Source organism: Eubalaena glacialis, chromosome 17, assembly GCF_028564815.1.
Source record: "Eubalaena glacialis isolate mEubGla1 chromosome 17, mEubGla1.1.hap2.+ XY, whole genome shotgun sequence".
NCBI classification, from domain to species: domain Eukaryota; kingdom Metazoa; phylum Chordata; class Mammalia; order Artiodactyla; family Balaenidae; genus Eubalaena; species Eubalaena glacialis.
Window position 1 is genome coordinate 80747284 of NC_083732.1, and position 13198 is coordinate 80760481.

Genomic DNA, 13198 nt, shown 5'->3' on the forward strand with positions numbered 1-13198 from the left:
GGTAAAAATAGACCAGTGTGACGTGGTTCTCACTTGAAAGACGGTGTCTGGTGAGAAATCAGGATGTCTGAGTCTTGGTCCCATCCAATAATGACAGCACACAAGTGTCTTCTACCAGCAAGATTTCGTGGCCGTAAAGCTGCGAAAGCAGCGTCAGCGAGTCTGTTATTCTCTGCTGACTCCAAGGTCACGGAGGCTTGCTGGTGCCTGAAATGGTTTTCCTGTTGAAAGGCTTCAGAGCGTTGATGTTTTTCCCCCGGCTGGCCTGGGCATGGAAACCACTTCCAGTATTTCCTCAAGCTTTTTCGATGTTCAGCACCTATCACTTCGATAAGCATTGAGGAGCAGAAAGGAATTCTTCTTGGTTCTGATTGCAAGAAGAACAATAAGAATCCTGGATTCTTTTCAGTGCTTTAGAGTGTCTACTTGTTATCTTCATTCTTGGTGATTCTTAAGAAAATCACATTGATCTTTTCATTTAAAAAATGGCTCTGTGATTATTTGAACGTCGGCGAGAAGGTCAGGCATTTGTGACTGGCTTGACGTTTCTGCACTTTGATCTGATTAAAAAACTTTGAAAGGCTCTTTCCTCCCCGTTTTTCAAATGAGAAGGAGGAGGGCCAGAGTGGGAACTCACCCTTGGTTACCCAGACAGCAAGCGAGACACCTGCTCCTCCTGGCTTAACACAGGTCTGTAGTTACGTGGGTGTTTGGTTTTTGTTTTGTTTTGTTTTAGCTATTTTTAACAGCTGAAATTACTCTATCTGAGCCTTGAAATCAAAATCAAACATTTCCTTCTTTAACTGATGTCTGTGTGGAAAGGAACAAAGGAAGGCAGGAAGACAGGAAGGCAAGAAAAGAGGAAGAAAGGAAGGAAGGGAAGGAGGAAGGAAAGGGAATTAAACACAGTTTTCCATATATTGGTGGAAATTTTCAAACATATTTTAGTCTAGTGATTTTTTTTAAGCTTAGTCTACATTAAAAGGGAATAATGCTGCCTGGAAGGGAATGGAAGTACCTTGATATCACCCCAAGGCCTGCCTGTACCCAAGGTTGCAGGCCGTGCTGCCCCTCCCGCCCCCTCCCCTCGGCCCTGCCCACCCTCAGCAATGCTTAGGTGTACGGGGGAACATAATGGCACAAGGCTGTCCCAGGTTCAAATGCTGGCTCACTACCTTTCAGCTGTGTGGCCTTGGGCAAGTCATTGGCCCTCTCTGGCCCTCATTCACTTTTCTCTTCTGTAAAATAGGGATAATGTTGTCCATCTCAGCATTGTACTGTAAGGCAGAATCAGATCATCTTGAATTTGCCGGCCCATTAGATGGTAGCACACGTTGCCAGTCCGGCCCCATCACAGAGGAAAGGGCTGTGTGACATGGGTGAGTCTCTCTTCCCTTCAGGGTCACCCTTTCCCCTCTGCTAATGGACAGGCAGGGCCACGTTCTTCTGAAGACGTGTTCTCCTCCAAGGTCTTCAGACCTGTTGGCGAACTATTTCATAGGTAGGTTGTTTACAGTATGAAAGAGTCATCAAGATTCCATACCATAACACAGGTTTGTGTCAAGGGCTGAGAGGGAGTGCATTTGCTGCTGGGAAGGAGGTCCCAGGCTACAGCCAGGCAGATGGAAACCATGCTGGCAGGGTCTGAGACCAGGCTCTGCCCTGTGACCTTGGGAGGAGCCCTGTGACCTGGGGGAGTGCCCTGTGACCTTGGGGAGTGCCCTGTGACTATTCCTCCCGGTGGCTCATTGCCTCATCTGCTATGACTAGGATGGATCTGAGTTAACATAAGTAACTCAGATTATGTAGCAAAGCAACATCTCTTTCTACTTATGATTGTACAACGTGTTTGGTGTATGGGTGACCATGGCAAGCACCCAGGCCCACCATGTGAAAGTGAGAGGGGTGCGATACAGCTGAAGACCTCAGCAGACTCGCCCTGTTACCCCGAGGACATTGGGCAGTGGGTGTCGTAATCAGATTTGGAGGTGACCCCAGTCGCAGTGTGTCGACGGCCTGAGAAGGGATGAGGGGGCAGGTGACAGGGAGGCCCGTTTGGGTCTCAGTAACTGAAGCATGAGTAACTGGAGTGAAATTGATGAGGCCAGAATCTAGGTGGAAGAGAAAGGACAGTTCCCCGAGGGGCTGAGGAGGCGGAATTGCCAGGACAGAGTGAGGGAGAAGGTGATGAAGGCGGAGGGATTTCTGGGCTGGGCAGCAGGGTGGGTGGTGGAAGCGGTCCCCGAGGGAAGAGGGAAGAAGGAGCGCGGCATGGGAGCAAAGAGCAGGATGGAGGGAGGGGGCGGCGATGGGCTCACCTGGGGCGCGCTGGGCTCACCAAGCCTTGAAGTGCTGCTGTTCCCGAAAGTCGCTGTATTCAGCAGCAGGCCTCCTGGTCGGGCACGCGTCCTGCCTCCACTGTATTAATGGCCTGACCAGGAGCGCCAGGGCCAGAGGCGGGAAGGGAGGTGCTGACAGAGGCCCTCCCGGGCAAGAAGCCAGGTGTCCTGGGACAAGGCTGGGGTGAGGGGATGAGGCGAATTCAGGAAGAAGGTTTTGAAATCACCAACAGCGATTTGTGCTCCTTTACCCCTTAGAGAACTTCCCCCAGCACCTCAGTCAGGCTCCTACCTCTATAGTTTCGAAAAGACAGTGACCCAAACACAGCAAGAACCCAGCAACTCGGCCCAGAGAGAATGGGAGCGGCTGATTTCACTAATCCTGCCCCAAGCAGGCTCTGTGCAGCTCACGCACAGTAGCTCATTCGTTCCCAATGGCCGTCTTAGAAGAGAGCATCTGGTAATATACCCATTTTACTGATGAGGAAACTGAAGCTCAGAGAGGGTGAGTGGTTTGCCCAGAGTCACAGAGCTGTTAAGTGGAGGAGCTGGGATAAACTCCTGGAACCTGACTTCTTAAGCAAGTACGTGTCACTTATGCCATCATGAGTTACCGCTGCTGGATGGCATGTATTCCCTAAAACTGGAATCTACTGTGGGCCTGTTTCCAAAGTAGCCACAGAGATATGAGGCTGAGCTTCAACTACGTCTGTGAGTTACATTCAGAGTAGGTTCAGGTCCTGTTAGAAAATAAATACACACAAATACAGAGCTTTCCTTTTGGTCAACTGTAACCATTTAAAAAATATAATGGGAAACAATCCCATTCCATTCTTAATGACACCGAAAATTAAACAGAATAAAATTAAAAATCTTTTTCTCAAATTAATTTTTCCAAATAACATCCACAAAATGTTTTCTTGAAACTTGACAAAGTGATTTTCAATTTCATCTGGTAAATAAACAACCAAAAAATATTTTTAAAGGAAAAATAATGTGGGAAAACTTTTACCATTTGACGATAGGCTATAGTATAAAGTGACTCTAGTTTAAGCAGTTTGGGAATAGAGCCAGAATTAGCAGAGACGAATGAAAAAGAATTGGTACTCACCAAAGAAAACTCATTTACATATAAGGACTTAATATATGATAAACGTGGCATTTCAAATTCAAGGGGAAGTGATTTTCTGATTTACTTATTTAGCTAGTTATTGGCCGCACTGGGCAGCTTGTGGCATCTTACTTCCCTGACCAGGGATTGAACCCAGACCACGCAGTGAAAGTGTTGAGTCCTAACCACTGGACTGCCAGGGAACTCCAACGATTTTCTTTTTTAAATAAGTGATGTTGACAATGCAGTCTGTAAAATATATTTTAAACAAAGGAAGAAAAAACTAATTAACAAACCACAGATGCTGCATTTCGGAGCAGACTATCCCTTTGGGTGAGTTTGAAAGCCGTCACCATCTCATGCACCCAGAGAGGAGGTCTGCCTTGGAGTAAATTGTGGATTCTGAAGCTGAAGGAGCGGGGCTGAAGCCCAAGCACTGCCACTTATCAGCTAGGCACTTTGGGTGTGTTTACTGGATCTGTTTCCTCATCTGTGAAATGGGCACAGTAGTGATGCCCACGGCACGGGTTATCGTGAACATTAAATAGCAATGGTATTGCGAGGTTCTTGGCAAATTAGTAAACTCTTGTGAAATGCTACCAAGATCACCCAGCTTTCACGCTTCACTATGCTTTTGCATTCACAAAGAACTTGTTCTCAGAATTTTCATGAGATGCATGTGGAACCCCGGATGTTAGATTCTGCATGTCAGCAATGGCTCATCCGGGGGTCCTGCCAGCCAGGGGAGGGGGACAGTTGCGGGGTGTGGCAGAGAGCTGACTCCAGGCCCTGGGATGGCGACAGATGAGCTGACTCTCACTTTGGAGGTGAAATTCACCCTTTAATTAGAGCGCTTTCCCCTAGACATCAACCTAAAGGTGGAGGGCAGCCAAGGCTTCCATTTTAAGACCATAATTGGCAAGTTCCGTCCTGAAATCCCATCATAACTCTTCTCTGAAATTGCAGTGTGCTCACCATCTAAAAATATGCACCTCGGTTTGGCCACGTTGCAAAAATGCCACTTGTAATGACCATGAAAATAGCAACATGTGGAGGATGCTTAAGGAAATGAAAGCCCAGGGTCTCCTACAGGAAAGCCAGGTCCCAAGTTCAGAAATACACGGTCGCGATGAAGAGTGGCCCCCACTTGCCACAACTAGAGAAAGCCCTCGCACAGAAACGAAGACCCAACACAGCCATAAATAAATAAATAAATAAAAGAATCACTAGTGGGTCTGGAAATTAGTTTAAAAAAAAAAAAAAAAGAAATACACGGCTCCAGATTCTGAGGATGGCCCTGCAGCTCTAGGACAGGTGTGGGGCTTTCACTTCCTCTTGCTGAGTCCACGTGAAATCTGGTTGCATTATTTGGCCACCTCTCTGGATAAACCTTTTTTCTTGCTCTCTTTTTTTTTACTTTCTTCCTTCCTTCCTTTCCTTTTTTTTTTTTTTGTCTATAAACAATGTTAAATTTATTAACAAAAGTCCCCTCACAGAGCAAACTTCAGATCTAGGTAGTTTCACTGATGAATTTTATCAAAGAATTCCATTCTTTCTCTTTCTTTCTTTTTCTTTCTTTCTTTTTTTCTTTCTTTCTTTCTTTCTTTCTTTCTTTCTTTCTTTCTTTCTTTCTTTCTTCCTTTCTTCCTTTCTTCCTTTCTTCCTTTCTTCCTTCCTTTCTTCCTTTCTTCCTTCCTTCCTTCCTTTCTTTCTTTCTTTCTTTTTCTTTCTTCCTTCCTTCCTTCCTTCCTTCATTGAAAAGAAGGCTGGTGGTGCTAGATTGTTTTGCTACTTTATTTACCATTCTAATTTTAGTGATGCTCAGTGCTCTGGTGTCAAAGACAAGTTCAAGATAAAAATGACAGTCTTCCCTATATAGCTAAGAGCATGATGCTATCAAAGACAACGACCTTTTCCTACCTGGGGATAATTTTCTGGAGAGGATGCTCAGCTCTGTAGGAAGCTCGGGGGGATGGAAGGAGCACTGGTTTAGAGCCAGGAGGCCTGGGTCTGTCTCTGGCTTTGTCACTGTCCAGCTCCGCATTCCTGGAAAGTCACATAACCTCTTCCAGCTTCCGACTCCTCATCTGTGAAGGAGGCATTAGAGTCCCTTCCCCACCCCCCATCTGGGGCGCTGCGAGGATCAAACATGATGATGTTTTACAGACAAGGAAGCTGAGATGCTGGCGAATCACCCCCAAAGGGCCTGGGCGATAAGTGATGGCACTTTGTAAACTGTGAAATGTTACACCTAAGATTGCCATTGTGTTTTGCTAGCACAAGGTAGACACTCACAAATATTTGTCATAAGGGTAAACTACTACCGTCTTCTGGAAAAAAAAAAAAAGTCAAAGACAGAAAGAAAAAATAAGTAGATAAATAGATTTTCTCCATTAACTATCAATGCTATACCCACTGAACGGTTCCATACAGTATTCTGGTATTAGCACTCCCAAGTGGTCACGGAGGCCTATTCTGGGAGGTGGCATCGCGCCTAGTTTGATGCCATTTGTGGACAGAATAATGCACTCATCCCCCTGGACCCACAGTCCTTCCTCACGGTGGAAGCTTAAGCACCCCACCCCCCTGCAGGGTCACCTCTGTCCTCACAGGGACACAGGTGCTCTGGCAGATTTCTTTGCCTCTGCCAAGCACCTCTGTGGCAGCCACAACCAGGATGTCCCTCCCTCTCGCCGTGACAGCATGTCCTGTGCAAGGACTGGGAAGCAGCAGAGGAGAGCAATTGGAGGCACAGGCTCTCTGGATGCAGAGACCTGCTTTCCATCTTGTTCCACTCCGAAAGCACAGCACGCTCTCGGACTAGCCGTTTTCACATCCCTGTGCCTCATTGTCTTCATCTTTTAAAGAGGATGTCTTAGCTGGGGTTTTCCAGGAAACAGACTCTGAGATGGAGATTTGCACGCAGAAGGTTTAGCGCTCAGTGCTCTTGGGAGCAACACCTGTAAGGAAGCGAGGGGGCAGAATTGGGCAGGGGGAGAAGTAGAAGGTTGATGCAAACCAAACAATGGCTGCATTGATGCCTCAGTGAGCTGTGAAGCTGGGCCGGCCCTTGGGAGTTGTCCCATCTTGAGGCAAGGGGGCTGGGCCTTTGTATACCCACAGGGACTAGTTTGGGGATGAAGGCTGACCCTGTGGAGGGGAGGCAGCTAGCCTAGACCTAGGTAGTTCCTAGAGAGGGACTCAGCTGGGAGCCCCGGCCATAAGCTTCCCAGCAGCTGGGAAATGAGAGCCTTGGTCCTGAAGGCAGCCCGGGCAGCACATCACAAAGCACCACATAAGGAACACTGACAAGCCTGTTATTATCATGGTTATTAGCGTTATTCTGACTTTTGCATTATAACAACTGTACTACAGTGTTTGTCTTGTCATTTCACATTCTCTCCCTTCTACTGTGAGCTGCTCAATAGAAACGCCCATGCTTTTGTTGCTTTGTTTTTCACCTCTGTATCCCTAGACTTGAGCACGGGACCTTGGCTCATATAAAAAAAAACTCTTAAAAATCATAGTAGAATGGAGAGATGGATAAAGAAATGGGGTCACATGGGAACGGAGACCACCAGGAGGGAGCCCTTGGGCACCCTTTGGGGGCATCGGATGGCACTCCACTAACTGTCCCTGCTTTCCCTCCTAGTCGCTCTGGACTCGTGGCAGTCCCTGGCCCTCTCTTCAGTAGTTGTTGATCCATCCATCCGGAACTTTGACGTTGCCCACATCAGCACCGCTGCCACGGGTGACTTCTCTGCTGCCCGAGACCGCTGTTTGTGGGGTAAGGGGAGTTTCCACCTCCAGGTAGGGGGTTGATTGGGACGGGACCCCTCTCACACAAGTGCTCCTCAAGATTCTGACCTCAAAAACACATAGGAGACCCCAAGATCACCTGGGGTGCCTGGCCGGAAGGGACTCACCTCGGGGAGAAGACCCTGGCGGGGGGACTCTGCTCTGTAGTCTCCTCATCCTCCTGCAGGGTTGGCCATGGTCAAGGTCTCCAAGGGGCTAAGCCAGCCAGAAAATGCGCAACATTGAACCAGGTCAGAGGAAGATCAGAGGAAGGATCTAGGGGGTTAGTCTGAGATGGAGGAGATGCGTGGAAGCTGTGACGGCTGTCCTCAGATTACAGGTGGGCCGTCATGGCCAGGAGGAAGGATATTGTTCTGGCCAAGCTCATGGGACAAGCAAAGACCTATGGGTAAAACTCAAATTTCAAGAGACATTTTTCAGTGCAATATGAAGAACTTCCTAATAGGCAAAGCTGTCCACAAATGCCTACTTCCGTTACAGGGTTTCAGTCACTGGTATTTAAACAAAAGCTAGGTGACCATATGATCAGAATGTTCTACAAAGGCTTCACCTTGTGAAAGAGGCCAAGATTGGGTAACATTTACACTTCTTCAATTCTGAGATTACATGGATCCCCTTCCCTACAAGGTTGGATAACGATAGGCACATATTACAGCCAGGGCCACCATGTACAGCTGTATAGGTTGTACATCACGCAATTCTGGGTGGTGCCACAGCACAGAGACTGGGCTATGAATAAGGCCTTTAGGCAATGCACAACTTGCTCAATCAAATGAAGCAGCACTATTTTCAGAGCTGTTCTTAGGACCGAATACCCTAATGCCATGAATCTTTTAAACAGTCTAGGGCATGACCTGGTACACATGGGAAAGGTCATAACCCCTGACAGAAGGTGGTGGGTGTGATGGGGTGGGGGAGGCAGAGGGAGATGAGGCTGAAGAGGAAGGCACGGGCTGGAGCGTGAAGAGCCTTGTCTGGTATGACTTCAATCGGAGAATGACAAGAGCACATTTGTGAATAAATAAACAACCAATATCCGGACTGTTGTGTGGAAAATAGATTGGTGGGAGGGTTGGGTCCTCCACCACCACTATTTTATTCCCAGCCCCTAGCACTGTGCCTGGTGTTTAAATGAAGAAGTGAGTGTTTGTATAGATGGATGCACGCATGCATAATTGGATGGATGAATGGATGATTCATGGGTGGATGTACAGATTCATGAGGCATGATTGGATGGAAGGATGGCTGGCTGGCTTGTCCCCTTGGAAACTTTGACTTTGGGCTGACCCTGAAGGAGGATGAGGAGACTGCAGCAGAGAGCCCACCCAGGGTCTTCTCTCTCAGGTTAATTATTTCCTGCTGGGCATCCCAGGTTATCTTGGGATGAAGGGAAGGGTGGGTGGGTGGATGATACACAGATTTATGGATGTAAAATTGCATGAATGGATGGATGGATGATGCTTGGATAGATGGAAGGATGCATGCATGGATTCATGGATGCATGATTGGATGGTAGGATAGATGGATGGATGGATGGATTCGTGGACGCATGATTGGATACATGACTGAGGTGATCTCTCAGGCCCAAGCCCCACTCATTACCTCCTCTGCAGAATGCTCCCATCACCAGGCCTGCGTTGTCACCACTCTGCAAGCCCAACCTGGCGCTGTGAGGTGCATGTTCTATGCCGATACCCAGAGCTGCACGCACAGCCTGCAGGCCCCAAACTGCCAACTTCTGCTCCGTGAAGAGGCCACCCACATCTACCAGAAGCCAAGTAAGTGCTGGCCTGTGTCTTTGCAGCCATTCCTGAGGGCCTGGGTGTGGCTGGGAGCGACTGTCCGAGCACCTGGTGACTCATGGGCAGTGGCTTTTGAGGTTCTTAAGGGAAAGTCGGTCAAAGTCATCCTAGGCTCCGTGGCACTCACATGGGATGGACTGAAGGAAGGTGAAAAACCCTACTTCTGACCTAGAACTTCTCTGCACCGCCTTTACTCATTACTTCCTTTGAGTTATAGAAGCCATTTTGGCCTTTGCATTTCTGAGTAAAATAATTAAATAAGCCACTTTTTAACTACTATTTTAGAATTTAGAAAGTTGTTTCACATGCCTTATCCCATTTGATACTCACACTATCCTGTGAGGTGGCAAGATAAGGGTTTTATCCCCGTCTTAGAGATCAGGAGACTCTGGTCCAGGGAAGTTAAGTTACTTCTCTGATTTCACACAGCTAGCGATGACAGAACGGGAACTTGGAACCAGATCTCCTATCTCTAGAGGCAGTCCTCTCCCACAAAACCTCATCGCCTGAAGACCACACCACAGTGCCCGGAGAGAGCAGCTGCTTCCAGCTCGGTTTAGTTTAGAAACATTCAGTAACGTGCTATTATGTGTCAGCCCTTGTGTTAGGTGCTGGGGATACAGGGGTGAAGCAAGCAAGGATAGAGCAACATATAAATGCATCCCTAAGTGACCTAATAAGAGCTGTGGAACAGGAAACATGGGAATCGAGGGCCTGGGGGACACACCTCCCCCATTAAACATGCTTATGGGATGAAATGAATAATTTTTTAGAAATGTTGGCCATGTCTGCCATCTTATCTTCAAGAGCAGATGTCAGCAAACTCTCTCTGTAAAGGGCCAGATAATAAATATTTTAGGCTTTACAGCCACAAGTCTCTGTTACAGCTACTCAACTCTGCTGTTGTAGCAGGAAAGCGGCCACAGACAATAACAAATCCACAGGCATGGCTGTGTGCCAATAAAACTTTGTTTACAAAACCAGGTAGCAGTGGGATTTGGGCCCACCCTGTCCTTTTGCATTAACGGTCCTTCAGGCCTGTCTGGATCCAGTGATGTCTCCTCTGCCCCCTCCTCCACCTCAGCCTTTAGATCCGGAGAGGGTCCCCAGGGCTGGGAGTGCTTTGATTCCTATAAACTGAGGTCTTGGGCCCTTAATCTCAAGGCTTGTCTTCTCTCAGGACGTTTATATCATTCAGTCGAGTTAGATAGATTTCACCCATAGTGTAGCTAATCTGCATGGTAGTCCTGCTGAGAAATGCCTTCACTTTGAGGTCTGAGTTCTGTAAAACAAATCCGACTGCTTCTCTCTTAATTCTGTGTGTCTCAAATTCAATGTGAAATGCTCACTTTCCAGCAGAAGATGCACACCCACATTTATCTACATAGATGTTATTTGTTTGCACCTAATGTATATGTAGAGCTACAGATAACTTTCTTAATCCAGAGAGTCACAGGGCCTAAATATGTGGGTATTCTGAAAAGAATCCACATATCTGCAAAAGATTCCAAAGGGAGAAATGCACATCAAACATTTTCCCCATGTTGGATCTCTTTCAGTCTGGGATTCACTGGGCAGCCTCTGGAGGGAGGCTTAAATACCACCGTCTGTGGGAAAGCAGGCTTGCCTTCCCTCGAAATTCTTTAGCTTTTACATTTTCTGTCTTCACTCCCTGCTTCAGATGCTGCCACATTGGTGAAATGTGGCTGTTTCCTGCAGAGCTGACCTCAGATGGTTTGCTACTTTAGCGCCCACAGTCCTGAATGCTGGCCTGAGAGCCTGTGATTTGCAATTGAAACAGGAAATCTTGTGAGAAGGAAAGAACTGTGGGAGTGAGAGCAGTCATGATTTGTGATTGAGGCCAGATTACAAATCGGCAACTGTTTCTTTCCATCCTGAGTTTCCATTTTGAGTTCTAACTCACATGCCAGTGTTTATGCAACAGAGAAGTTTTCACTCAGTTTCCTTCCTTCCTTCCTTCCTCCCTCCCTCACTCCCTCCCTTCCTCCCTCTTTCCCATTCACTCATTCATGTGTTGATCTCCTGTCATTTGCCAGGCACTGGGCTTGGGACATTACAGGCATTGTGTTATTTATTCCTAACATCTTTGCATTGTAGGGACTGCTACTGTTCCTATTTTGCAGATGGGAAAATTGAGGATGAGAAGAATTATAGAGGTTTTCTAAAGTAGCTGGTCCATAACGCAAAACACAGACCTGCTGGACTCCTCAGACCATCCATTGTTTCCTCCTCACCACATTGACCCTCAGTGGCCTGGAAGTCATGAATGCACATCACGCCAGGGAGTCTCGGCCCCGGCACCATTAACATCTGGGACCAGAAGGCTCATTGTGGGGACCTATCTTCTCTATTGCAGGATGTTTAGCAGCTTCTCTGGCCTCTACTGTATGAGATACCAGTAGCTAGTATCTCTCCCCAACCCTTATGACAACAAAAAATGTCCCCAGACATTGTCAAATGTTTCCTGGGGTCAAAACCACCTCTAATTGAACCACTGCATGGTACCAAGCTTTTGAGGAATGGATAGACTTCCGCGTGTCTGTCTGTCTGTCTGCCTCCTCTCCCAGGCTCACGTTTGGTCATCCTATATGTGTATTTTAAATAGACAGAGCTGCAGACAAAGCTGCAAAGCTTTCTCTCTCCATCGGCCCACAGAGAAGCGGAGCAAACCAAACACACATGTTGGAAATAATGAGAGACCCCCCACTTGACACACACAAAGACACACACACAGACACACACACACTCACACACACACACACACACACACAGAATCTCTTCACCAGTGTTGGTTTCCTCCGTGCAAGGCCCTAAGGCCTGTGGGGAACCAGGCACATGTCTGTCTTAAGTCCCTGAAAATGGCATCTGGCACTGAGCCGGGGCCCAACAGAAGTTTATTGAACCAATGAATGAATGTGAGAAATATAGTGGAGGAGATAAGACAGGGCTGAAGAAAGGCTGATGAGTGTCTGGAGATTAGCACTACAGGGAGGGGACGGAAGGCCTGTGGAGCACAGTGCAGGGTGGCCAGCAGCACCGGCGTGAACTCATAGACCAGCTGGTATCCGGATGTGAGCAAAGGGGGATGGGCACTGCAGACCTGGGCCGAGGCCTGGCCTTGACCCTTTGTGAACCTCTGACCCTGTGGTCAGAGTTGGGGTTCAGAAAAGTATAGCTTTGAATCCTACATCACTTTGAAGTCCTGACAGCTGCCCACCCCCAGACTCTAAACCTATTTCCTCACCAGTGAAATACAAGTACCGGCTCTGCAGTGCCTTAGCTGCAATTCTGAAATCCAAACGCTCTAAAAGTCAGAAAAAAAAATTTTTTTGTAAGTTTGTGGCAAACTCGTTTGGTGGCAATATCTGACCTGAAGTGACCGAAGAAATGATAATATGTGTTCATCCCTCTTAGTAGGAATAACCTATACATTTCATCCCAGAAGTAACTGGTGTGTCTGTTGATGGGTCTCCACTCCACACCCCCCTGGAGGACTGAACCTTGCACGTTCTGTGCCCCTCTGTTCTTTTTAAAATCCAAATAATTCAGAATTGTGGTAACATCTGGCCCCAAGGTGCTGAGTCAGGGGCTGTGGGCCTGGGTTATCTCTGGGAAGAACTTGAGATGGCGCATCTGGGGGAGGGATCGCTCAGTGCCCAGGGAAGATCAGGTGTCTTTGCTGGGTTTCTTTTCTTTTCTTTTTTTTTCCACGTTGAACACTAGCATGACTAGACTTAAGCTATTGGGGCCTGAATGAATAACTAACTTTTTTTTTTAATGCAGAAAGCAGTGTTTGGGCTTTTAGATTCGTTTCTTAAAGTACATTTGGAATACCTGTGAATAGAGCACCAGCTGCTTTCTCTCCCTCCCCCCTCCCAGACATCTCTCTGCTTGGCTTTGGGACATCTGCACCTTCTGTGACCATCACCACCCACGGCCGGCTGCTGGGCAGGTCCCAAGCCATCCAGGTGGGCACATCGTGGAAGCAAGTGGACCAGTTCCTGGGAGTTCCGTATGCCACCCCTCCCCTGGCGGGAAGCCGCTTCCGGGCCCCGGAGCCCTTGAACTGGACAGGGTCCTGGGATGCCACCAAGCCACGGTAAGGG

At 47.7% G+C, this 13198-nt stretch overlaps 1 protein-coding gene across 1 annotated transcript in view; it reads left to right on the forward strand.

Moving 5' to 3' along the window:
- TG (thyroglobulin) overlaps positions 1–13198 on the forward strand; it is a 246605-nt gene that overhangs the window by 123133 nt on the left and 110274 nt on the right. The window contains exons 36-38 of the mRNA XM_061171320.1: positions 7103–7237; positions 8883–9047; positions 12972–13191. Of these exons, the coding sequence (XP_061027303.1) occupies positions 7103–7237; positions 8883–9047; positions 12972–13191 (520 nt within the window). The remainder of the gene's footprint in view (positions 1–7102; positions 7238–8882; positions 9048–12971; positions 13192–13198) is intronic.